We start from the raw sequence: 25,822 nt of genomic DNA on the forward strand, positions 1-25,822 counted from the left end.
TTCACTCTCCGGTTTCTACTTGTGATATTGGTGTTTGCTCTCTTTGCCCTCTCCCATGTCAGTAACAAAATGTTAGACCCACTTTTATTTAACATCAGTATAGTGAGAAGTAGGAACCTAATAACCACAGACCAGATCCTCCCATCTAGCTGAGCTTTAAGTCATTTTTATGGACCGTTTATCCTGAGGGTGATCTGAACTAGTCCACAGCTCTGGGAAATAGAGCACCTGGCCTATGACCCAAGGTGCTGTTCCTGCATGTGAGCATCACAGATGTAGGAACACTGAGGCCACCCCCCTGCACTCCGAGGATGTTAGTCTGACAGTGTAGTGAAAATCCTTAAGGGACAGGTTTATGCTATTTCAGAGATGGATTGCACCATCAGAGTGAGCCTGAGGAACTGTTTCAGAACAGAAGTAAAGAATCATAGGACTGGAAGGGATCTTGAGAGGTCATCTAGTCTAGTCCCCCTGCACTCATGGCAGGACCAAGTAGTATCTAGACCATCCCTGACAGGTGTTTGTCTAACCTGCACTTAAAAATCTCCAGTGATGGAGATTCTACAACCTCTCTAGGCAATTTATTCCAGTGCTTAATCACCCTGACAGTTAGAAAGTTTTTCCTAATGTACAGCCTAAACCATCCTTGCTGCAATTTAAGCCCATTGCTTCTTGTCCTGTCATCAGAGGTTAAGGAGAACAGTTTTTCTCCCTCCGCCTTGGAACGACCTTTTTGCATACTTGAAAAATGTTATCATGTTTCCTCTGTCTTCTCTTCTCCAAACTAAACAAATCCAGTTTTTTTCATTCTTCCTTCATAGCTCATGTTTTCTAGACCTTTTTAATAATTTTTGTTGCTCTTCTCTGGACTTTTTCCAATTCGGCCATTTCTTTCCTGAACTGTGGTGTCCAGAAATGGACACAGTACTCCATGGAGGCCTAATCAGTGTAGAGTAGAGCAGAAGAATTACTTGTGTCTTGCTTACAGCTATCCTGCTAATACATCTCAGAGTGATGTGGGGTTTTTTGGTTTGGTTTGGTTTTTTTTGCAACAGTATTGCACTGTTGACTCACATTTAGCTTGCAATCCACTATGACCTCAGTCCCTTTTTGCAGTACTCCTTCCTAGGCAGTCATTTGCCACTTCGTATGGGTGCAACTGATTGTTCCTTCATACGTGGAGTACTGTGCATTTGTCCTTACTGAATTTCATCCTATTTACTTTAGAACATTTCTCTAGTTTATCCAAATCGTTTTGAACTTTAATCCTATCCTCCAAAGCACTTGCAAGCCTTCCCAGCCTGTATTGTCTGCAGACTTTATAAGTGTACTCTCTATGCCATTGTCTAAATTGTTGATGAAGATATTGAAAAGAACTGGACCCGGAACTGATCCGTGCAGGGCCCCACTCAATATGCTCTTCTAACTTGATCGTGAACCATTGATGACTACTCTCTGGGAACGGTTTTCCAACCAGTTATGAACCCACCTTTATAGTAGCTCCATTTATGTTGTATTTCCCTAGATTGTTTGAAAGGGTCATGCGAGACAGTGTCAGAAACCTTACTAAAGTCAAGATATACCACATCTGCCAATTCCCTCCTATCCACAGGGTTTGTTACCCTGTCAAAGAAAGCTATTAGATTTGTTTGACATGATTTGTTTTTTGACAAATCCATGCTGACTGTTACTTATCAGAACTATATTTAGAAATACTGTCTTTACTTGACATTTAAATAAGTATGTGATTCTGTGTTAGATATTTCTAAGGTCTAGGTTGGTGGACTTGGGATCTTGTATAAGATTTTTATTCCATCAGTTATTTTTGTCATTTCACTACTTCAGACGAGTAGTTGGGGCATGTAGGTTAACTGTTATTAATCTACCCTGTTTGTCCTGCTGTGTCCACGTGATGCAGTAAGCAATTGGCCCTGCTTCCTGATGTAGTGAGCTTGAGACACATGCAGACGCATTGCATAAAAGGGGTTATGCCATGGTCTGTTGCTTCTCTGACAATAACAGGCATGTTGGTGACTGCTTACTCATTTTAACCAGTGTGTCATGTCACTGGGTTCAGGAAATCTTCTTCTACATAGCAACGTACATATTTTTCAAACAGTCAGTAAACATTACTGTCTTCAGATCCCTAAGATCTTGAGAATCTGTTTTTGTTCATATTTTTCTGAAGCTCATCAACTTCCTATCTGGAGGGGTGAAAAGGGTTTAGAGGAGGAAGGCACAGATGTTTGCTAATATCTAGTGGATACCGAGACTTGCAGCTTGTGTGCTTTTATTAATAATGTCTAAGCAAATCATTGCTGCTTTCTAATGAAGAAACAGGTCTGCTTAACTCCCTTCTGTAAAAGTATCAAGATGACATAAATATCCCTTGCTGTAACCTATCTAGTGATGAATTTAACAGGACTCTGCCTGTAAGGGAAATTCAGATTTTTTGAATAGGTTTTGACCATTCTGTTGCTCTGAATGAGCTTAATACATTCATTGAAATTCTAGCCTGGTCTTTTAACCAATAATAAATACCCAAACTCAAACACCTATGACACCTTTATTCCTATACTTCAAAATAATTCCTCTTTGACTAGTTGAAGCCTGTTACGTCTTTAAAGACTTTATTAGAACCAGTGAGTGGTCCCTGCTTGTTCTTTTGATGATCCTTACAAATAAAGAATGGCATCCACATTATATTTCTGTCATTAAGCTTTTGTCTGATCACTTCAGAAAGTGACAATAGTACTGAAGGTTCCACTTCAGAGTGAGATTCAGTATGACAAAATAACATAAACACCTTATTAATGGTTAAGAAATGGCGCCATCACAATTACTATACAGGGCTGTGTATAGTTGGTGGAACTTTGTGGGGATCCTGGTTAAGGAACAATGTGTTCTCCTCCTAGCCAGATCTTCACTATATTTGTGTACTCTTATATTGGAACCCAGATAATTTTGTGTGTGTGTGAGATCACTTCTTACAATGGTGTCTCAATTGGCCACTTTTTGTACTCTACGTGCATATTAAGTAGTTGATCAAAGAACTCAGAGTTAAAATATTCCTGCATTATAAATAACTGTCTTGTCTTGTTTTGCTCTGAACTAATATCTATCTATCTAATTTTTTTTTTAACAAAAGCTGTTTAAGATCCTGGATCTACCAGAATACATAGATTTTTACAAAATCTATTTTAAATTCTATATATGTGTACAGAAATTGAAAAATCCATCCCTCCTTTGCTTACCTGTAAAGAACTAAGTTCAAAGAGCTGCATATCCCCTTGGATAAGATATAGTTTGTCACTTACTTCTAGTGCTGTGTGTGGAATACTGTTTGCTTACCACTAACTGCTACAGCAGCTGTCAGTGGCAATTGGTGAAATGGAGGCTTCTAATTGCAGGTCTTCATTGGTAAAAAGCTTTTTGGTAAACAGTGTCAGCGGACCAAATTCTGCCCTTGCTTATGCAACTTCAATGAAGTCAATAAGATAGCGAGATTTCTCTTGGTCTGTTAGCAGAATTTGGCCTGTACATGAATTATTAATTTCTAATAGTTTAAAAAGAACAAAAAATCATTTCACTTTCGGGGCACAGTCCCAGAAACCCTCTGCATGTAATACCCCAGTGATTTGAATTACAGACCTACATGCAGAAGGCTTCTAATGTACTCAGTATGTTTTGATTGTATTTTATATACCTTATTTCTATAGTGATATGACAGTATACCAAGTGTTAAAAAATTTGTCGTCATAAATTTGCAGAGAGCTTTATTATATAGTTAGTTTTCAAATGCTTATGAAAAGAATTGTGTGCCAGAAGAAATATGTAAAGATCTGTTTCTTATTGTACTTTTTAATTTTTTTATTTTTTTAATAGCAGTTCAGAAAAACACTCAATATATTTTGGTTTTTGATGGATTTGTCATTGTAAGCTGTTTTGCTTCCCTTATACTCTGCACACGATCCATTATTCTTGCTCTGAAATTGCAGAAAGTAAGTATAACCTCGTCTGCCTTTTCTCTCTGCTTATGTTTCCATTTGCTTTCCATATTTTAGTTGCACTAAGCAGTGTTATGTTTTGGATTATCAAGTATATCAAGTGACTCTGTTCTAGGAAAATCTCTCTCCAAGAGTATATTGCATCTGTATTATATCCAACCTGATATTTAGGAAAGAGCCTAAGTTTACTGTATGCTTGTGCTGTACACAATGAAGTCTCAGTCCTGATTGGAGTATCTGCATGATACTGTAATACAAATACGTTCATTTCAGATCCATAGGTTAAAATTCTGGCCCCACTGAAGTCAATGTAGTTTTGCCATTGACTTCACTTGTGCCGGATTTCACCCCAAATCTTCAAGTCCTTGTTTGTTTGAAGTTGGCAAATCATACACCCTCAAAATCCCAATATGACTGACTTTTTTTTTTTAATAAGGCTTAAAAAGCCAGATACTTGTTCACTGGGTAAATTCCTGAGCGCAAAGGGCCTCATGCTTTTTGTGTCATGTTGTTGCCCCACCCTCCCCGACACACATGTGAGACACTGATATGTTCCATATGTCAGGGAATCTCTTCCTAAGTGTGTACACGGGAGGGGAGAAGAGAGCACAGGATGCATGATATCCAGTTATCTTAATCAACTGTTGAAAGGGTAATGGGACCTAGTTCAGCAAAGGGTTTGTCAAACCTTCAAGGACTGAGAAAGCAGTGCTGACCCATCAGTAAGGGGACAGGAGAGAGTCTGCAGATTGGCACGCAGGATGCAGAAAGTGAAGTTAGTAATAATGCAGTAATGATAGCAGTCACCCTTTACAGAAGTGGTAGGCAGCCTATAGCACGTGTGCCGAAGGCGGGACGCGAGCTGATTTTCAGTGGCACTCAGCTGCCCGGGTCCTCGCCACCGGTCCGGGGGGCTCTGCATTTTAATTTAATTTTAAATGAAGCTTCTTAAACACTTTAAAAATCTTATTTAATTTACATACACCAATAGTTTAGTTCTATATAATATAGAAAGAGACCTTGTAAAAACATTAAAATGTATTACTGGCTCGCAAAACCTTAAATCAGAGTGAATAAATGAAGACTCGGCACAGCACTTCTGAAAGGTTGCCGACTCCTGCTTTACAGAGTTGTATATGAATGTTCCATAATTCTTTTCTGTTGATATTGCTAATACTGCCCACACATTATTTCTACAGTATTTGCTAGGGCATATTCTTCCAACAGACCCAACTTAAGTACTCTACTTGAGCAGCACTCAAGCACCTGTATGAGCTTCTTTTTTTCTGGAGAAAATAGGTTCTGTAACCAAATCTCTAAATGTTTACTACAGAGATTTGTGAATTTCTTCCTGGAAAAGTACAAACGTCATGTTTGTCATGCTGATCGTCTGGAGTTTATAAATGGATGGTATGTCCTGGTAATTATCAGTGATGTGATGACAATCATTGGATCTATAATGAAAATGGAAATAAAAGCCAAGGTGAGAGTTAACACATCTTAATATTTTCTTCACTCTGTTTAAGCATGCTTTTAATTAGACTAATGCAAGGAAAACCAAAGTTGTGACCAATTAACTCTTTTTGCCACAGCGATTTGGTTTGGTCTCTCTTCTTCTGTTACCTGTCTTTTGTTGTCTGTTATCACTGGAATATGAGTTTTCTCTCTGTCAGTGGCACCAACTCAGTTCAGTCAAACTCTGGAGGGTCGTCTTAGAGCAACAGTTTCAGGAACAGAAGCCAAATAAATGGAATGGAATGGAATGAACTTCCAGATTCTACTGTAGCAAGAATTTTATGGAGAGGCAAACTGAGACAGGAGAGAGTCTGGGATCAGTTCTTCTCAAGAGATCCTGGGATCTTTTGGGTGAATGCTATTGGAGCCAAACTGGCAGGAAGGCACCTACTGTATGTTATGTTTAGGGCCCTACAAAATTCACAGTTGATTTTGGTCTTTTTCATGGTCATAGGATTTTTAAAATAGTCAATTTCACAGTGTTAGATGTTTACATCTGAAATTTCACACTGTTGTAATGGTGAGGGTCCCAACCTAAAAGGGAGTCATGGGGGGTGGTGGGATTGCCACCTGTACTTCTGCAGTGCCTTCAGAGCTGGACTCCTAGCCAACAGGCACAGAGCTTCCTACAGCTGGAAAAGGTTCCCGGAGGTGGTCTGCCGCTACAGGGGAAGAGGAAGTCCTGTCCCTCCCCAGCCCAAGTAGGGCTAGCAGCTGCAGCCTGGCTCACGGTAGAAGCCCCCTTTCCCCTACAATAGCTAGATTTCACTGGGGAGATCAGATTTCATGGTCTGTGACCCATTTTTCATAGCCATGAATTTGGTAGAGTGCTAGTTATGTTGCGTGGCCATCATAGACATAACCCCCTACACAAGTGCACAATACCGACACTGAGCACTTCTTTCAATAAGTTTTCTTCTGTAATTCCTATTTCTGTAAAACAGTTTTTAAATTAAAACAAAAACCCATAGTATTTTTCTTACATTATTTATTTACATTCTCAGCGTTAACAGGAAACAAAATGTCTTAATATAGTTCATACTCTTCTAAAAGGACATCCCTATATAATTTTAAAGAAAGTGAATTTACAAAATGCATACGTATGTATTGCATCTGTAAAACTACATTAAAGATGCAGAAGCTGTCATTATAAATGGTGTGTGTGTGTGTGTGTGTGTAGCAAGATATGCTATATATAATATAAGTACACAAAAAGAATCTATCATTAAATTATAGAGTCATGGACAAACAAAACTTGTCATATAACATAGGATGGCAATGCAGAACACCCCTAAGTGCAAGATGCAGCAACTTAGGCCATGTAATGTTAAGTACTAAACGGGCACAACAGACCTTGCTACCAAAGCTGAAGAAAAGAGCTATATGAATAGAGGAGTGGGGGAAACAGCAATCACTTATGTTCTTTAAAAAGTGCTTAATCCAACCAAGATGTTATAGTAACCATAGAATAGAGTCTAGTCAGTAATCTTGCCTTGTGTGTGTGGAATTTGTTTACATAGATAAGAGAGACAATTTAAAGCTGCAGTTCAGCAGCAGGCTTCAGATAGGGAAGGAGAAAGAGGGAGAAATGGAGAGACCTGGCTCTGCTCCAGGAGAGTCCTAAGGTGAAGCTTGAGGGAAACAGGAAGGGTAAATGTGGGTAGAGGAGATTCTCAAAAGGGTCGAGCTGCTTTTTCAGGGAGAGGAATGGTTCAACATCTTTCATTTGGAGTGAGAGAAGTGTTGCTTTTTGAGCAGAGAGTGGGACTCCAATAGCATTCACCCAAAAAATCCCAGGATCTCTTGAGAAGAACTGATCCCAGTTTGCCTCTCCATAAAATTCTTGCTACAGTAGAATCTGGAAGTTCATTCCATTCCATTCCATTCCATCTAATTTATTTGGCTTCTGTTTCTGAAACTGTTGCTGTAAATAGCATTTTTTTTTTTTTTTTGCAGTCACATCTACAGGTCCAGATCATGGCCTGCACGTGGCAGGCACTGTACATGCACAACGCGCATAATAAAATGGTGGCTCCTGCCTGAGAGGGCTTAGCTAATGAATGCTGCCCATAATTCTTTCCTTTTAAAAACTGATGGTAACACACTGCCCAAATTGTGCTCTGAAGAAAATCAAGAAACATTCAACAAACAGGAGTCTCCTCTAAACTGTCCCTAAATAGCAGCTTGTGGGAATGGGAACGTCACTTTCTTAATGGACTGTCAAATCTAGAAGTATAGCAGTGTCTGTCACCGCACACTGATCAATCTGACTCGGTTACAATAAATATGGTTTTATGTTCCCAGCAGTTTTTTTCCCCACAGCCCAACCATATTTCAACAAAATGTGTGTAATCACATGTACCGGGGTGTGTGTGTGTGTCAGGGCATTCTGGAAAACCGTGGGCCATGCTTCCCAGACTCTAGAATGTCCTACTGCACAGGTAGCTGGGAGGAATAAGCATTGGCCATATCAGTTACACAGGCACAGTAAGGCAAATACAGCAGAATAAGTTTTACAGACTTGCTACCAACATGTCGGCCTCTACCTGAAGAAAGGGCAATGAGCTACTAGCTGTTGTGATGATGAACAATATTAACCAAGTGTGTGGCCAGAAAGCCCGTGCGGGTTGACCATACCAGCAGCTGTTTACAAATTCTGTTTAAGGTTGTAGTATAAACAGGGCCTTGGTCATGAAGTCTCCCTCTTATTAATTGTGAACCAGTGCTTAAGTAGTGAATGAAAATTAGTTTGCCATATGATTAAAAGTAGGAAACAATGAACTTCCTTGAGAACTTAATTTTTGAAACTGTCTGTTGTAACCAAAGTGAAATCCACACAGCGCTTGCAGGCTTCAGGCAAATTTCTTTATACCACTGTGCACCTTTGCCCATCTCCACAATACCACTGCCTCTCTGTATAAGGCATCTCTCCTGAGCAACCATATTGGCTTGGTGTTATGTGGCTATGTCCGTTTGGCACTAGAATTCAACTGAAGCCACTGAAATTTTAAAATCTGACCTAAAAATGTCCATGTGCCACCCTTTACCTGCATAGTCTTAAACTGCGATACCTATCAACAGGTGTTACTTCGCTCACTGCTTTTTTTTTTTTTCTTTTTTTGCATTCCTTAGAACCTCACAAGTTATGATGTTTGCAGCATCTTACTTGGAACATCGACTTTGTTTGTTTGGGTTGGAGTCATCAGATACTTAGGATATTTCCAGACATACAATGTAAGCCTAGAATCAAATATTCAGTAGTTGAAACTTATTTTAGTTCTGTTGTTTTTAAAATTTCTTAAATGTGTGTATTGTCCTCTTTCTCCTCCTCTCCCCTGACCCTTTGCAGGTGCTCATTTTAACAATGCAAGCATCATTGCCCAAAGTTCTAAGATTTTGTTGTTGTGCTGGGATGATATATCTTGGCTATACATTCTGTGGCTGGATTGTATTAGGGCCTTATCATGAAAAGGTATGTAAACTCTTCTAAATGTGCATGTATAATCTTTCCATACTCAGAGTAAGTGCTATCATTTGGGGGAGGATATTCCTGCTTCTTATGTTTAAAACATAACTCAGCTTTCGTTATGAAGCCATAACAACAGCTTTAAGTTTTATATGTTAAACTCTCACTGCATTTCCAAACACTACACTGAGGATTTTCAGAAATTCCCCTACTGTTGTTCTAGTGCTGGTGTCGCTCCAGCTCTGCTGTCAACGGTGGGCACTCTAACGCTGATACTTTTCACCCCCATATTGCCTCAGCAGGGTTTTGTATTACTCATAGCTTTCTCCAAACGTTCCCCTCTAGGTGGAACTTGGCACAGTTGATCTTGGCCCAAATGTAGGGTGATTTGGAAAGTTTTTTTAATCAAAATCACTTGTATTTTTATTTTTTTTTCTTTTTCAATGTAGATGCAAAATATTACATATACTTTTTTCCTATATTCCAAACCAGATTTTTGTGCCTGCATAACTCAAAAATGTGGGAAGCTAAAGGCTTTAGCATGTTTTAGAAAGCCATCTCAAAGGAAAGAACAACAGTTAAAGTTTAGAGAAGAGAGACTGCTGTTATGAACATTTAGAATTTGCATAGTTACTAATGCTCATTAGTAATAAGATACATTTATTTATCCTTTGCCCTTAATGCATTTTAATTGATGACCAGATACTTCCTAAAAGCTTCTAGAATTTTCTGCAGAAATTCCATAATACCCTACACATCCCTCAGATTATACCCTGGGGACCTGTCCCTTTTTAGCTGACACGTTGTAAATATCATTTTTACCCGAACTGTCAGGTAGCAAGCATCTAATGATCTGAGTAAGTGGAAAAAATAGTCAATGAGATGGTTGACTATGTTGTCAAAACTTGGTCTTGTATTATTTTCTTGTCATTAAATGTTATGTCTCAGCTCATTTTGTTTAAGGCTCTAGCAACTTGCCCCATATCTCACTAGATGGCAGTATTGTACTGCATAGAACAGCCTATTCTAGGCGCTTGCTTTACCATGTGTTTTTTGTGGCAGCTGACTGGCTGCACGCTCAGTCTGCTGTACAGAATTGAAAGGAGGATATTCCCATTCTGTTCTGAATGCTCCAAACTGCAGCCTAAATAGGAATGACTTGATTCTTATACATACTAACTAACCAAGAGGGCCACTGCAAGCTTTGTGCACAAAATCCCTTAATGGTATCTAATGGTTGTACTAGTTTGATGTCCCACCAACTTGACACTCCCAGAAGCAGCACTCCCTGCTTGTCCATGAAATTTGCTGTCTCCTGAAGTGTAGTGCAAAGGTAGGACATGCAGGCAAGAAATTTCATGTGAAGCAGTGAGTAGTAGAAGATTATTTTTAAAATAAGGGAGGATTGATAAGTGGTAAAGTAGTAAGAGAAACAGGACAGTCCTCCCACAAGTCATCTTGAATCAGCTACCATCTATTACATCAGCTGCAGACCTTGCCACTTGCAGTTGAGTGGGGAAAAGTACTCTACAAATTCCCTCTTAATTTTTTTCACGACGAGTTTCAAGATCCCAAGGGTTACACTTATATTTCCATCCAGCCTCTCTCAGGCCTCATGTAGCAAAAAATCTCTGTTCATCAGAGAAGAGCTGGATTCTGCTCTTTCCATGTGAGAATACAAGGAGTGACTGTGAGCAAGGTGAAGCCTTCCTAGCTGTTTCTTTTGCTAGATGGCTCTCTGAGCAGCCCTGCCAGCTCAGAACAAGAGACCTGAACTCGGATCTCTAGATGGCACTCGTGGACCATGCCATGTTCTAAAATCACCCTTTCCTAATAGCCCTTAGAGCACATTTGTATTACTCCTTCCCCACACTTCATTGAATACATAATCATAGATATGTAGGACTGGAAGAGACTTCAAGAGGTCATCTAGTCTTTCTCCTGCCTCCACTGTGCTAGGGCAGGACCAGATATACTTAGATCATTCCTGGCACATGTTTGTCTAACCTGTTCTTAAAAACCTCCAGTGACTGGGATTCCACAACCTCCCTAGATAACTTGTTCAAGTGATTAACTATCCTTTATAGTTAGAAAGATTTTCCTAATATCCAACCTAAAGATCCCCTGCTGCAAACTAACTAGATTATTTCTTGTCTTACCTTCGGTGGACTTGGGGAACAATTGCTCACTGTATAACAATGTTTTATATATTTGAAGACCGTTACGTCCCCTTCAGCCTTCTTTTTTCTATACTAAACATGCTCAATTCTTTCAACCATTCCTCATCGGTCATTTAAGTGGGAATTGCCTGTATATAGCATTTGATCTTCTTTGAAGACATGTTTGACATGGCATCAGCCAGCTACTCTGAATGCCTGACATAAATGATATTTACTTTGGGTTTCTGGACTATCCAGCATTCTTTTTGGACCCAGAAAATGTAAAACTGGGGGGAGATTTTGAGAGTAGTAGAATTGGTTAAGGTAAAGTGAAAAAGCAAAATAGAAGTTTGCCTAGTGGTGCTTGATATGAGGCCTGAATCTGCTCGCACTGTCCCTTGGTCATTAGCTATTGCGGTGGAGGGCTGTTGGCACCCAGCCTTCTGAATAAAATCTTTAAAATTTGCCATACCTATTCTTCTTGCTGCTGTACTGGGGATTTAGAAAACCCTTTATCATTCAAACCTAAATTTTGGTTCAAATGTACCTGATCATTTGTAAGATAACCTCTTCGCCAAATAACAGAATGAGAAAATATAGCTGGAAAATATTCTTTCAAATCTCAGTATTTTTGTTAAAGAGAAGTATAGTCTATAATTTCGCCACAGAAAGGCTAGAGGAACTGTAGTGGCTCTACTTGTGTCCTATTTCCCCTAAGGGCAGAAAAAATTTAAACAGATCCTTACCAATGTGCTGCTGGAAGGGAATTTTTAAAAAAAAATTATTGAAAGAGTAATAAGAGACTGGGGAATCAGAAGACCTGGATTCTGTTCCCAGCTCTGTCACCTACTCATTGTGTGACCTTGGTCACTTAATCTCTCTATGCCTTAATTTTCTTATCTCTAAATTGGCAATACTTTCCTGCATGCATAAAGCAATTTGAGACCCTCTAATGAAAGTATTAAACATTAGTGGTGGTTGTTAGATGCTTTAACCTCTTGGCACCTTTCCTACAACTGATGCCAATACAAAACACTCAGGTACATAGAGAAAAGGAATTCTCTGCCTCCCAAACCAAATGATCATGCCACTCCTTAAATGTATGAAATACACAAAAGAGAGAGATTGTGGTTGAGAGGTTTTTTGGGGGGGGTTGAGGGTTGCAGGAAAGTAGTGGCTCTGTGTTTGTTTAAAAAAAAAATTGTGGGAAAACTGTTAGTGAAAACGTCTGTCTTTATCTCCTTTAACCTGATTGTATGTGGTGGTCGGGTTCTAATGTCAGTCTCTTTCAATATTGTCTAGTTTGAAGATCTGAACACAGTTGCTGAATGTCTGTTTTCTTTGGTCAATGGTGATGACATGTTTGCAACATTTGCTCAAATCCAGCAGAAGAGCACCTTGGTGTGGCTGTTCAGTCGATTATATCTGTATTCCTTCATTAGTCTATTTATATACATGATCCTCAGCCTTTTTATTGCACTCATTACAGACTCTTATGACACCATAAAGGTAAATCATTTTGTCTTTAGCGGAATTTTTTCTTCTAAACAATTATTTAGCGTTCTTTCATGTTAATTAAACCATAAAGGTGAACAAATGGAAGTTCTGTTGAGATGTTGACTGATTATGATGTATGGTAAAGATATTCAAAGCTTTTAGCTTAAGATCTGGTAAAAAATGGAAGAGAGAATTTCCCTTAAGTTGATCTCCTGTTTTATATAGCACTTCCTCTGAATGAAGAGGTTGACTCAACTTCTAAGTGGTTGCTGTCTATCTCTGCTTCAAAGCTGTTGGTCTTTAGGGCTTGGGATTTTTAATTTGTGGAGAACTCACTTATTTATGGTGAATGTGTAGGAGAAAAAAATCAACATAAAAACAGTGAAATAGAACCACGCAGGAATGAACTGGATGGTTATGCAAGTAATATGCAAAAAGGAATAACTGAATAGCGTCTTTTGTTTTTTCAATATATGTTTCTTTTAGCTCATTCTTCTGTTCCCACGGCCACACTCTCCTGGCCTTGCTTTGTTTGCTGTAGTAGTGACAGTTTGATTCATCTATTAATCTAGATGTTAGAGCTGATAAAAGTGTGGGAGAGCAGTGTAGAATGGAGACAGGTTTAGAGCAATGACACAAGGAATGATTTCTCATGCACTGTAAATGAGGTGTCCTGTTTTTCAGAAATACCAGCAAAACGGCTTTCCAGTAACAGATCTTCATGAATTCCTTAAAGAATGCAGTAGCACAGACTATAGTAAAGAACCACAGGCTTCCATGCCCTTCATCTGCTGTTGTAGGAGGTCAGTATGGCAGTGCGATTCCATGAGCTATGTAATTCTCATAAGTACTCATGAGGTTAGCTGTCTGTTGGAAAGTATGGGTTTCACTATGGTAGGCACGCCCAGAAATCTAACTATAGCATATTCAGACTCTTAAATATATTTATCCCTTTCTGTTGTATTTAGCATTAGAAAATAGCTAATTTGTTAAGGAGAGAGGGCAGGGAAAGATACCTTTTTGAGTTTGGCTGTAATATTTGTAAAGCCCTAGGAGTCCTACAGTTGAAAATAACGAGATATATATATATAATATGAGAGAGAGCATCATTAATATTTGTGCTGATCAGGTCACAGAAGCGCAGAGCACTGAAAACTGTTAGGGGCAAAGCTAGGCTCCAAGACCATCTTGACTTCCAGGTAGGAGATCTGTTGGCAGGTAGCAGTCGAAGGGAGCAAGAGAGAACTTGTTCTTTCATTTTAAGTAACCCATCCCTCATCCCAAACCTTGAGATTTGTCTGATTAAACTATTCCCAGCAATCTCCCCTCTAGTTTTAATGGGAGCATTTCCCTGAGAACCTTGGTCATTTCCACTGAGCTGCCTGGAAGTGCCCATCATTATGAGCAGGGCTTGTGTTTGGACCATGTGGATGGGACTGGAAGGCATTTCATCTGGTTCAGACCCCTGTAGGGGTTAAGGGGCTGGTAGCAGGCTGTCATGTTCTTTCTCCTGGTGGGAAGAAGAGAAGTAGGGACCATTTGTCCTATAGTACCAAGCTCACTCCCACCTCTTAATCCCTGCTAAAGTGGTAGGTAGATGGCTGTGGATTGCTGCCTGCTGGCATTGACAATGGTAGCAAGGCCCTGGTGGCAATTGCATTGAGGTTTATGCACAGCAGGATTGGAGGCAGATGGAACCTGAGGGAGTGATGTCATGTGAGGAGTGTAGCAGAACTGGGTAATCAACTGACCCGAACTAGTGTGGCAAATCTTGTGTTCCTAAATTATCTATAACAATGGATCTTACACAGTAAGGTTCTTGTGAACCACAGCTTTCTGCTTTTGACGTGCCCTGGCTGAGGCTGAAGTGTCTTTTAGACGCTTGAGAAAAACTGCTGGCTTGAGGGGGGAGAATAAAAGAACATCTAAATCTCCAGATAGCTACTGTGGACACTTCAAAGGTAGTAGGTACAGTGAACTTATTTGCAGCTTCAAACCTATTCTCTAAGGCTGCAAGCAGACTTATAGATCTTTTTCTCCTTAACTGACTTCACTGAAAGAAGGAAACAAGTTCAGCTTCCACAGCAGGGGACCTGCAGCTGGCTTGAAACCTGGAACTTCTTTTGGGCTCAGGGACCTGGGTTCCTTGGCTTCCCAGTATTTCCAGTGCACTTGTTTGCTATTGGTTAGCAGAAACTAGTTGGGGCTTGGTGTTGAGGCACTGAAGTAGGAAATTACAAAACACAACAGGGAACAACGGGGATTATCTCCTGCCCCGGAGGTAGGGAGCAAGGCATGTTGCTGCATTTACCAGGATGGGCAGGCTTGCAGTACTGCTGCCCAGTGAAAGGCATCTTGTCTTAAACTACATGCCTCCACATGTCTTTAGTTGAACATGTCAGTCAGGGGAGCCCTAAATGGTATAACAAGTTCTGGCTGGTGGATCAGTTGTCTCAGTTATGTGGCTTAGTCATTTTTACCACTTTCTGTCTTCCTGAACATCTGTCTGGCTGATAGATGCTTTGACTTCAGTCTAATCAGAGATTGCTAGTGACCACGGTAAATTACAGGAACCTAATTGATTTCATGATTACTTAGCATATTAGGTTTTCTTGCAAAAGGTCAATCCATAAAAAATCTGTTTGCTTTTTCTGAGAGCATAATTAAAGGCAAGGGGTATAGGTAGATCCTTCTTAATTATCTAAGAGATATATAGGAAATTCAGCACGGTTAACTTTTAATATACCAAGGATTTTATGTTGTCCTTATTAAATACAAAAATTAAAAATACCAACTCTTTTTTTCTCTCTGACCCCTTTTTACAGACGAGGAAGTGATGACAACTTGATACTTATTAACTGACAACCTACTGCTGAAAGTCACTGCTCAAGAATGTTCAGAAAGAACAAACTGTTGTGGAAAAACAAACCCCCAAATTTCAAGATCTGTCATTTGGGGCTATTTCCTTGTAAACATTATGACCCTATTTACTTAGGTAGTTTGGGGAGGTGAGCGGGGCAAAAAGCTGCTAATGGCTGGTGTCAGCTGGCTGACCATGTTGGAAACTCAAAAGCTACCTTTATTTGGACTAGAATTATGAAGAACTGATGATGATGATTCTCACTCTGTGTTCTACTGTCTTTAGTCCTGAACCTGAGAGACGCTGTCTGTGGGAACTCAGCACCTTCTTCAGATCCGGCCCCAAACTAACCATCTGATTCTTAAATATTTATATTAAGAAACATATTTAAAAAGAATTAAACACACTTGTTTTTAAGTAGAATGTTGAATATTGAAATTATTGGTAAGGAGTGTTTCAGGTAATTCATTTAAAGTGATGTATTGGAAGTGGAGATTGTAATTCCTATTTGGTATAAAACATGATTCAGTTGCTTGAAATAAATTTGTGTAATGCAGAGCTGCACAAAAATGCAAAATAATTGATGTCTTCATGTGCGTTACATTGATTTAAAACTGTTAAGCCATTTATATATCACTAAGCTTACTTACCAGATCTTGTACAAAACAAAAGCAATTTTAGTTGCCCACTTCCTTTTGTCTTCTGGCAATGGGCTTACTCCATTATATCAAAAATCTTCAGTGTGTATGATAGGCACATAGTATATTCGTTTGGGCACTTCATCACATTACTTATTGGTAAAAAAGTCACATATGGTGTGAATGGAAGCTTTAACCACAGATATCACACAAGAGAACTTTTAATGAAAACCCAGCTAAGTTCTGCCTGGTTTACCCTTCAGGTTTGACATGGCGGTAGTTCCATACTGAATAAATCCCCTTAAAGTACATTACTTGGGGCACTAATGTTTCTGTTCCAATCACATGTTGAAAGAAGGAGAATATATAGTGGCAGATTCAAAGATGGTTCATACAGGCCAAGATTTTCAAGTGGTTAGTGATTTTGTGTTTATATGAGTGCCCAACCTGAGACACCTTAAAGCAGCCTGATTTTTCTGAGGGGAGCGTTCTCAGCACTTTCTGCAAATCAGGTTTCTTAAGGTGTTTCAAGTTTGGTACCCAAAAATTGAGGCATTCAGAATCACTACTCACTTCTGAAAATCTTGGCTGTAACAGCTGTCCCTGGATGAGATGGATTCCTGCTTCAAACATCTTGATTAGTCTGAGCAAGCATACACTGCCTAATGGCAAAGGTGGTTAGTCACAAGCTAGGAAGACAGTATGGTCTGATGATCAGAGCAACAAACTGGGACTTGGGTTTTCTGCATTCTGTTCTTGGCTCTGCTATTGAGCTTAGGTCCTCTTTCCCAGTGGGAAGGAAAGTGCTTGCATCTGATGTAACGGGAGTATTGAGATCCCCAAAAGCATTTGTAAAACACTCTTTGAGAGCCTTGGATAAAAGCTGCTATAAAAAATGAAATGTTTTATAGGCACTGGGCACTTTACTGTGAAGCTGCCTCCCCCCAGTTAGACATACCATCCTCTTTGCATTAAAAAGGTTTGTTACTAAAATAGCTTCATAAAGAAGTACTAAAATCTGTATTCGGTGTATGGAACTACTAGTTACTGTTAAAGTTCTCAAAAACAATGTTTATCCATATTTTGTTTGATTATAACTCAGGTCTTGGTGAGAGTCTTTAAATATGGTCTAGCGAGTTAAGAGAAAAAATTTTGACTGTGATTTATTTACAAATAGTTATCAGACGAAGGGTGAAACTCTGCTGAGACTGTTAAATGATGAATACATTAATTCTGGAGCTGGGCGGCCTAGTTACCACATTTTCCAGCAGAAGCACCTTGATTAAATAATCCCTGAAAATATGTGTTCCTTTATATAAAGATGGTGTTACTACAGGATGTGTTGCCAAAAAATCAAACCAAACCTGTTTTTTTTGTGTGTGTGTGTGTTTGAATTACTGGTAACTTGCACAGCACTTTATGAACATACCACTTGAGGTGGTACAGGATAAATTCTGTGCTCAATTATGCTGTGTAACTGGAGTGAACTCCCTTGATGTCAGTGGAGTTGCACTGGATTTACTCCTGTAAACTGGATTTGAGCCCCTCCTAGAAATTAGCTTACAATCTAATGTTGGTAGAAAATGAATGGTAGCCGTGATAGTCTGAACCCAGGTCCTAACCGACGGATGCTTCTATGGCAAACCCACTATGGGAGTTCGAAAAATAGATTGATTGATTTTATTAACTTTTACTCCTCACTCTGCAAAGCACCTTATGGAAATGGTGAATATGGAACGAGCTACATAAAGCTAAGTTCTGTTCCTCCTAAACTGTAGGCTGGCACTCTGATCACAGCCCTGAAAGAATTCCTCTCACGCTGTGGGAGCTAACCCTGTTGCTACAGCATTTGTAGCTGGATCTGCCACTGAGCTACATTATCCATAAGTGCTGTGGATGCTGAGCATCCCTGGGCTCTTGGTTGTGGGGAGGAAGGAGAGAGAGGGGCAAGGAAGGTTTGAAAATGAGCATAACCAAAATCCTGAATGCTTTGCTGGCCTATTCCCTATAGGCTCTTATACCATGCTCATCACCATAGAACAGAGAACTCCATTGCATCATGGCTCCCTTTTTGATGATAAAAGTTACTACGTGGCCCCAGGAAGGGGAGCCTAAGCCTGCCTGCACCCTGCTGTTCTGGGCAAGGGGGCCTAGCCCAGGCGCTTCAGCCCCAAGTGGGAGGCCTGTAACCTGAGCCCCACCACCCCGGGCTGAAGCCCTGCTGCCTGGGGCTGAAGCCCTTGGGCTTCAGCTTTAGCCCTGGGCCTCAGCATGTCTAACACCAGCCCTGGCGACCCCATTAGAACTGGGTTGCAACCCACTTTGGAGTCCTGACCCACAGTTTGAGAACCGCTGCCATAGAATGAGGGCATTGCAGTAGAGCATTAAGTAACATGCCAAATGTCTGTCATGTGATGGTGGTGATTTTCTCATCCTTTCCCAATGGGGAGCAGAATGTGTGGTGGAGCTTTTTGTTTTCATAGGTTTTTGGGTTTTTAAATATATATGTTGCTATGAATTTGTTAGAGAAGGCAAGGTCAAATTATATACAACTTTCTAATATGTCTTCGGCATTTAAAGACTGAATTTAAAAAAAAAAACTGTTCCATTTGTGCTACTGATGACAGTTGTTGCTATATAAAGTGGGTGAAATGATCCTAATATGTGATAGTTCTGGTCTCCAAGCCCCATCTTATCGTTCCTGCTACTTATCTATCTGTGCTCCTCAACTCATCTGCCACAACAGACCCTTCTCATACGCCTGACTCTAGACCTTTTCCCACCATGCTCCCTATACTTGGATTGCCCTGGATGATTGGCTGCCTTCTGTGCATCTCTTGTAAGTACAGAAATATACAAACAAAGGTGGGTTTTGTTGGCTCTGTCATGCTGGACTGGGGAGACACGTAGGTTGGTTCTGGACATATTCTTGCCTTTGAGAGAGAAATTATCCAAATTAATAGTATTTCCTACCTTACTTTTAAATTGTCCTGAAAAGGAACAAAAAAAGCGGGGCTTGAGCCTGATTCTTAAGGCATCAAGAAGTAGCAAAAGGGTGAGTTTCTAAAAAATAAATCCTTTTTTCTGCTTGCTTTTGATACTAGAAATTCCGATCCTGTCTTTGGCAGACGCTGATGGCTAGAATAGTAGTGCAAGAGTTGCAGCACAGGAGCCACGAGAGTGTAAACTAAACTATTTGGTGGGGGAAGGGGTTATTAGCCATACCATGTCAGACTTCATTTTAACACCTATTTGCCATGATTAGCTCATTAAATATAGGAAGCGTTACACTTGCAGCCCTTCAATGACAGTGTTCAGAGCCCTCAATAAACATCGTTTCCATCTTCCAGTGGTCTGCCAGCAAAGACCAGACTTCACATTCCTGAGTTTAAGGTAAGAAAGCCACACAGAATCATCATTTTATTGTTTTGTTACTGGGCCTTCTTTATACATCAGAAAGAACCAAACGCCACAAGGCCAGTATTTAAAGCAGTCCTTTACAAGCTGTGCGTGTGTGTTACACCACCACCATTAATTGCAGGACAGTAGCCCTCACGATAATCTTGCCAAGGCCAGCCCTATGCTTAGAAGGCTTTGCCTGGATACGAATATTGATGTATTATGCCAGCAAAGTGCTTCCAGTGTAGACCTGGCCTAAGGGTGTCAACAGAGGGTTATACCAGAATAACTGTCCATTTTAAATTCAAACCTTTAGATTATACTGAAAAATTTTCCTTTGCAGACAAGGTCTTATTCTCCAGCAATGGTGGGGTAAATATTGAAGAGGTGTTACTAGTAACTTCTGCAGTCTCCAATGGTCTTGGCTGGCAGGTGAGTACAATGATGGTTGCAAAGCAGGATGAAGTGATGGGTTTCTCTAGATGTCTGTGAGTGGGGTGACAAGGTGTAGGTATCAATATTTAATTGTTCCAGGTTCGGGGAGGGGATTGCAGGGCAGTGGGTAGCTAAGAAAAATGGCAACTTTCTAAATTCTTGGTTTGGTAGGAGTCTGCATTTGATATTTGATGATGTGGTTTATCATTATTGGTATTTTTTTTTTAAGTGTACTTCTAAGAATAAATATAATGGATGAAGTCATCCTAATGTAGAAGTAAAATGCTGATGATCCTGAAACAGGAAGAAAGTTACTCTCATCCATTACCAAGCAAGGGTAACATTATCCCAAAGCTACTTGGGATGTTACTTAGAAAAACAATAAATAATTAAAGAAATATATAGGGTTTGACACACACTCCAAAGCAAGCAAGGGCAGTGGTAGGACTGAAAGCTAGCACCTAGATACCACGGTGATTGGTGATCTACAAATATCAGCAAGAGAAAATAAACTTTTTAGTTCACTGCATCATGCCCAGGTATTACACTATCTACAGTGAAGTGTTATATTGACCTGGTGGACAAGGTATCCATGTTCCCAGATTTAGAAACTTTATGTGGTGTTTGCTGTATTACCTCATGTTCTGTGCTGATGGCACAGGTGTAAATGGGACCTTTTATTTAGAATTAACCTATATTCATGCCTCAGTTGTGGTTGGTCATGAATCATGACATTTTTGGAAGCAGAGCACAATATACGTGGTCTGTAAAAAATCTTTTTTCATGAAAATCTCCCTATTCCTCACCTTTCTGGGAAGGAAGATGCCTTCATGCTGCAAACGAATGCTCTGCTCTTTTGTTTTGGCTTCAGCAGGGTGGACTATAGAACTGGCAGCTTTTGTGTAAACTTCCCCATTCATCTTACGTCTTGCATTAGCAAACTCCCAGATTTCTTTGGCCCCCAAGCCCTGCTTTTCAAATTTAAATTTAGACTCCTCACTTTGCTGATTCTGGAAAGAGAGACAGATGCATTGGCGTAACACAGTTGGGGTGGGGTGGTGGGAACTTATTTGGATTGTAAACTCTCTGGAGTAGGGACCATCTCTTCATTCTGTTGTACAGCCCTTAGCATAATGGGGTCCTGCTCCATGGTTGGGGCTTTTAGGTGCCACCACAATACAAACAATAGATCATAATAAAGCCCCAAACTACTGATAGAACTAATAACCAGGGCTTTGTGTTTTCAGAAATTATATTTAAAAAAAAAAAAGTGGGTGTGGCATTTTCATCAAACACATTAAAAGCCCAGTTTGCTACATATTGCTTAATCTGGGTGAGTGATTATTGCTCATGCTGCCCTTACTCTATCAAATTTTACAGATGTAATTTCTCATAATATTGAAGTAAACTTTACTACATGGAGATTGCCAGGATCACCCTTCTTCTCTCTTCGTGCACATCTGTATTGTATTTGCCCAGTCCTCCAAAAGGCTTTAGAAAAAATTAATATTGTAAGCAGAGTCAGGATAAGCTCTACCCTGACATCTGGTGGAAAGAATTTCAGAGAGTGTATTTGCATAGGCACGCCTACCCTATCCCAGACTGCTGAGCTGTGGGACTGCTTGGTGACAAATGACTCACCCTCGGTTGGGTGGTACTTGCTAGACAAGGGACATGGGTTCCAAAACTCAGTGAATTGAGAGAGGCTGGGGACAGGTATCTGTGCCTGGTGGTGCAGTCTCCTTGTGGAGCCAGAAGCACCAGTTCCACCCCCTCCTCTCTCCACTGTGGAATGTCAGAGTTGATTTTTTTTTTTTATTCCCTCAAGAATCTAAATACAGGTTACTGGGCTGAAATCACTTTGGGCTAATGGTGCACTAGCACTGGGGCTTCCCCACTAAGAGCTGAGATCACTAAGAGTTGAAATCACTAAAGAGCTGAAATAACTGAGCTGAGAGCACTGAGTACTGTGCTAACTAGTGGGGGAGCCTGAAGTTATACTGTGGAACAGAGCAGCTGGTGGAGTGAAGCAGTTGCGGGGACGGCTGGAGCGGACCACGGGACAGCTGGTGGCAGCAGAGCGGCTGGCAGTGCGGAGTAGCTGTGGGACTGGTGGAGCGGCCCACAGAGCGAGCGGAGCCGAGCAGTTTGCAGAGCAGCTCATGGAGCAGAGCAGCTGCTGGAGCGGAGCAGTTTCTGAGGACGGCTGGAGGAGCAGAGTGGAGCAGCTGGTAAAGCAGAGCAGTTCGTGGAGAAGGCAGAAGCAGAACCCACGGAGAGGCAGGGCAGTTGGCCCCGGACCACGTAAGGTGCCCCTTTCTACCCAGGCTGGGGGGAGGGACCTCTACAGATAAACTCTCGAACTCTGGGGTGGCATTGACCAGAGACTTTTGGGTTGTTGGACTTTGGGGTGATTGGACTTAAAACCCTAAGGGGAAAAAGGACAGTGCCAAACGTACTTGGAGGTGGGTTTTTGTTTATGGTTGTGTTATAACCCTGTTTGTGGTGTTTCTCCAATGAGATGCCGCATTGATTCCTTCCTTTATTAAAAAGATTTTGCTACACTCAGACTCCGTGCTTGCAAGAGGGGAAGTATTGCCTCCTAGAGGCGCCCAGGGGGTGTGGTATGTGAGTGTCCCAGGTCACTGGGTGGGGGCTCGAGCCGGTTATGCGTCGTGTTACTGAAACGGAACCCCTGGATACTGAACCCAGCCCTTGTTGCTGCCAACTCAGAGGGGCAGAAGGGTTACATTTTTGGGGGCTCGTCCGGGATACCTGGGTCAGTACCCCTCGCAAGCACCTGTTGAGTGTTCCACTGTATTGGGAAATAATTGTGTTTATATTTTGAGGAAACTACTGTTTGTATAATGGCTAATATGTTGGGTTTGTTGGGCCCCAGTCCTGCAGCCTCTAGCTCAGGGGCGGCAGACTCAGCCTATGATTGGGCAAAAGCACTGGGACATATATTGGAAAAGATTGTGTTGGCCTATGCTACGTCGAACTCTTGTCGTAAGTTAAGGTTATTTGATGGGGAAGAGGAGTTTGAACTCTGGTCGGAGCATACTACTGAAATGCTGCGGGAGTGGGCCGTACCCGATGTAGAAAAGCGACGATGTCTAATAGAGAGCCTTAGTGGCCCAGCATTAGATGTAATTCGCACCCTGAAGCTCGCTGACCCTGAGGTCAGTGTGAAGGACTGCCTAGAGGCCCTTGATAATACCTTTGGGAGCGTAGAGGGCCCTGAGGACAGTTACTGTAAATTCATTAATTCCCGACAGCAAAGGGGTGAGAAAATTTCAGCCTATATACAGAGGCTGGAGAGACTACTTCAGAGAGCTGTTATGAGGGGAGCAGTGACTGCTGAGCAGATGGATCAGACCAGACTGGCTCAAGTTGTAAGAGGGACTCAGTATCGGAACCCAATCCTACTTCATCTCCGACTAAGAGAATGGCAGGAACATCCCCCAAGTTACTCCCAGCTGATAAAGGAGGTCAGGAAAGAAGAAGAAAGGCAGGCAGCCAGCGAGTGTTGGGAAGCCCAAACATTGGAACCAGCCAGCACGACGCCACCGCCAATGGCCAGTGTACTGATGGTGAGCACCACAGAGGAACTTGCCCAACAAATGCAGGTCCTGACAGAACGGATAGCTGAGCTGCAAAGCATTATTGACCGAGCTAAGATTTCCAGGAATAAGGAGCCTCAGACTGTGACGATAGAGAAGTCAGTATCTAGAGTCACCGTCCCACCTCGCCGAATGGGGAAAGGACACTTCTTTTGCTACCGGTGTGGCCAGGATGGGCACAGTGCTGCTAACTGCCATAAGGAAGAGAACCCCTCCTTAGTGTATGAAAAGCTGAGGATTAGTTGGAAGAGATCCAGTAGCTGCCAGAAGGTCCGGGGACAGAGACCACCTAGGCCTAGAGGATTTGAAGTTTCCCCCAGAAGAGACCATCCAGCTGGGATCCCTGCAGGACTGATAGGGCCCCGAGCAGAGGTCATGGTGAGGATTGAAGGGGCAGAGTGTAAAGCCGTGCTTGACACTGGATCTCAAGTGACTATTATATTTCAGTCTTTCTACCAACAGATGCTTAGGCACCTGCCCATACAGCCACTGACTGGCATTGGTCTGTGTGGCCTCAGCATGGATGAATACCCCTATCAAGAGTATGTCATAGTGCACCTGGAATTCCCAGAGGAGGTTGCTGGGGTAAAGCAAGAGGTGGACACCGCTGCCTTAATATGCCCTGACCCGAAAGGGACCTCTGATGTGTCTGTGCTGATAGGGACCAACTCCAGCCTCTTCAAAGTGCTCGCGGATTACTGCAGACAACGGGCTGGGGACCAGTACCTGAGTACCCTGATGATCCATACGCTTTGTGCTGAAGCCTATAGGAAGATTGAGAGCACCAAGAAGGAGACATCTGAGCTACCGATTGGGGCACTGAAGTACATGGGTACAACCCCCTTAGTAGTGCCTGCAAGGACGGAGCAAGAAGTACTTGTCATGAGTACCAGGCTGAAAGGCAGTAAAGGGGCATTAGCAATGATAGAGCAGCCGGCTGAAGGAGAGCTCCCGGAAGGAGTGCTGGTCCCCAGTGGAGTCATAACCCTACCTGCTGAAGCCCAGGAAAAGGTGACTATACTGATTGCTAATGAAACAAGTAGAGATGTTGTTGTGAGGCAAGGACAAAAGATAGCAGACCTCTTTGAGCCTGAATCAATTGTAAAACCCCAGTGTGAGACTCAAGTGCCAACAATAGACCCAGCAAAGTTTGACTTTGGAGATTCACCATTGTCCGAGGATTGGAAAGATCGCCTAAGAAGGAAACTTTGTGAAAGATCCAAGGTGTTCTCATTGCATATGTGGGATGTGCAAAAGGAGTAGAGCACAACATCAGACTACATGACTCTCGACCTTTCAGAGAGAGATCTAGGAGGCTTGCTCTCTCCGAGATGGAAGATGTGCGACAACATCTTCAAGAGCTGGCTGCAAATGGCATCATTACAGAGTCCCGCAGCTCATACGCCTCGCCCATTGTGGTGGTCCGTAAAAAGAATGGGAAAATCCGGATGTGTATTGACTACCGCACCCTAAACCGCCGTACTGTGGTTGACCAGTACACAATGCCTCGAGTTCAAGATGCCTTAGACTGTTTGCTGGGAAGCCAGTGGTTCTCTGTGTTGGGTCTTCGGAGTGGATACTACCAGATCCCTCTGGGTGAAGAAGATAAGGAGAAGACAGCCTTCATCTGCCCATTAGGGTTTTATCAGTTCGAACGCATGCCCCAAGGGATTTCTGGAGCACCTGCCACATTTCAACGTCTTATGGAGAAAGTTGTGGGAGACATGAATTTACTGCAAGTGTTAGTTTATTTGGATGACCTGATTGTGTTCGGAAGAACTTTGGAGGAGCATGAAGAAAGACTTCTTAAAGTGCTTGATAGGCTGGAGGATTATGGTTTGAAGCTTTCAATTGACAAATGCCAGTTCTGCAGGACCTCGGTGAAGTATGTGGGGCACATCGTGTCCCAAGAGGGTGTGAGTACTGATCCTGATAAAATAGAAGCACTCACTACATGGCCACGTCCAAGCAACTACAGAGAACTCAAGACCTTCCTTGGGTTTAGTGGTTATTAACGCAGATTTGTGAAAAACTATGCTACAATTGTAAAACCCCTCAATGATCTTACCAGGGGATATCAGTCCAGCAAGGACAAATCTAAGACCAAGAATAAAAGGCCTTCCGTGCAGAGACACTATGGCCCCTTCGAACCCTTTGGGCCACGGTGGGATGAGAGATGTGAAAGGGCTTTTCGAGCAATCATTACTTGCCTAACTCATGCCC

At 41.6% G+C, this 25,822-nt stretch overlaps 1 protein-coding gene across 1 annotated transcript in view; it reads left to right on the forward strand.

Moving 5' to 3' along the window:
- MCOLN2 (mucolipin TRP cation channel 2) overlaps positions 1-16,055 on the forward strand; it is a 39,835-nt gene extending 23,780 nt beyond the window's left edge. The window contains exons 8-14 of the mRNA XM_050962170.1: positions 3,886-4,001; positions 5,341-5,490; positions 8,655-8,756; positions 8,872-8,994; positions 12,450-12,656; positions 13,329-13,447; positions 15,470-16,055. Coding sequence (XP_050818127.1) covers positions 3,886-4,001; positions 5,341-5,490; positions 8,655-8,756; positions 8,872-8,994; positions 12,450-12,656; positions 13,329-13,447; positions 15,470-15,506 — 854 coding nt within the window. The 3' untranslated portion in view covers positions 15,507-16,055. The remainder of the gene's footprint in view (positions 1-3,885; positions 4,002-5,340; positions 5,491-8,654; positions 8,757-8,871; positions 8,995-12,449; positions 12,657-13,328; positions 13,448-15,469) is intronic.
- Positions 16,056-25,822: the final 9,767 nt, after the last annotated feature.

The sequence above is a fragment of the Gopherus flavomarginatus genome, chromosome 7, assembly GCF_025201925.1.
Source record: "Gopherus flavomarginatus isolate rGopFla2 chromosome 7, rGopFla2.mat.asm, whole genome shotgun sequence".
Classification (NCBI taxonomy): Eukaryota; Metazoa; Chordata; order Testudines; family Testudinidae; genus Gopherus; species Gopherus flavomarginatus.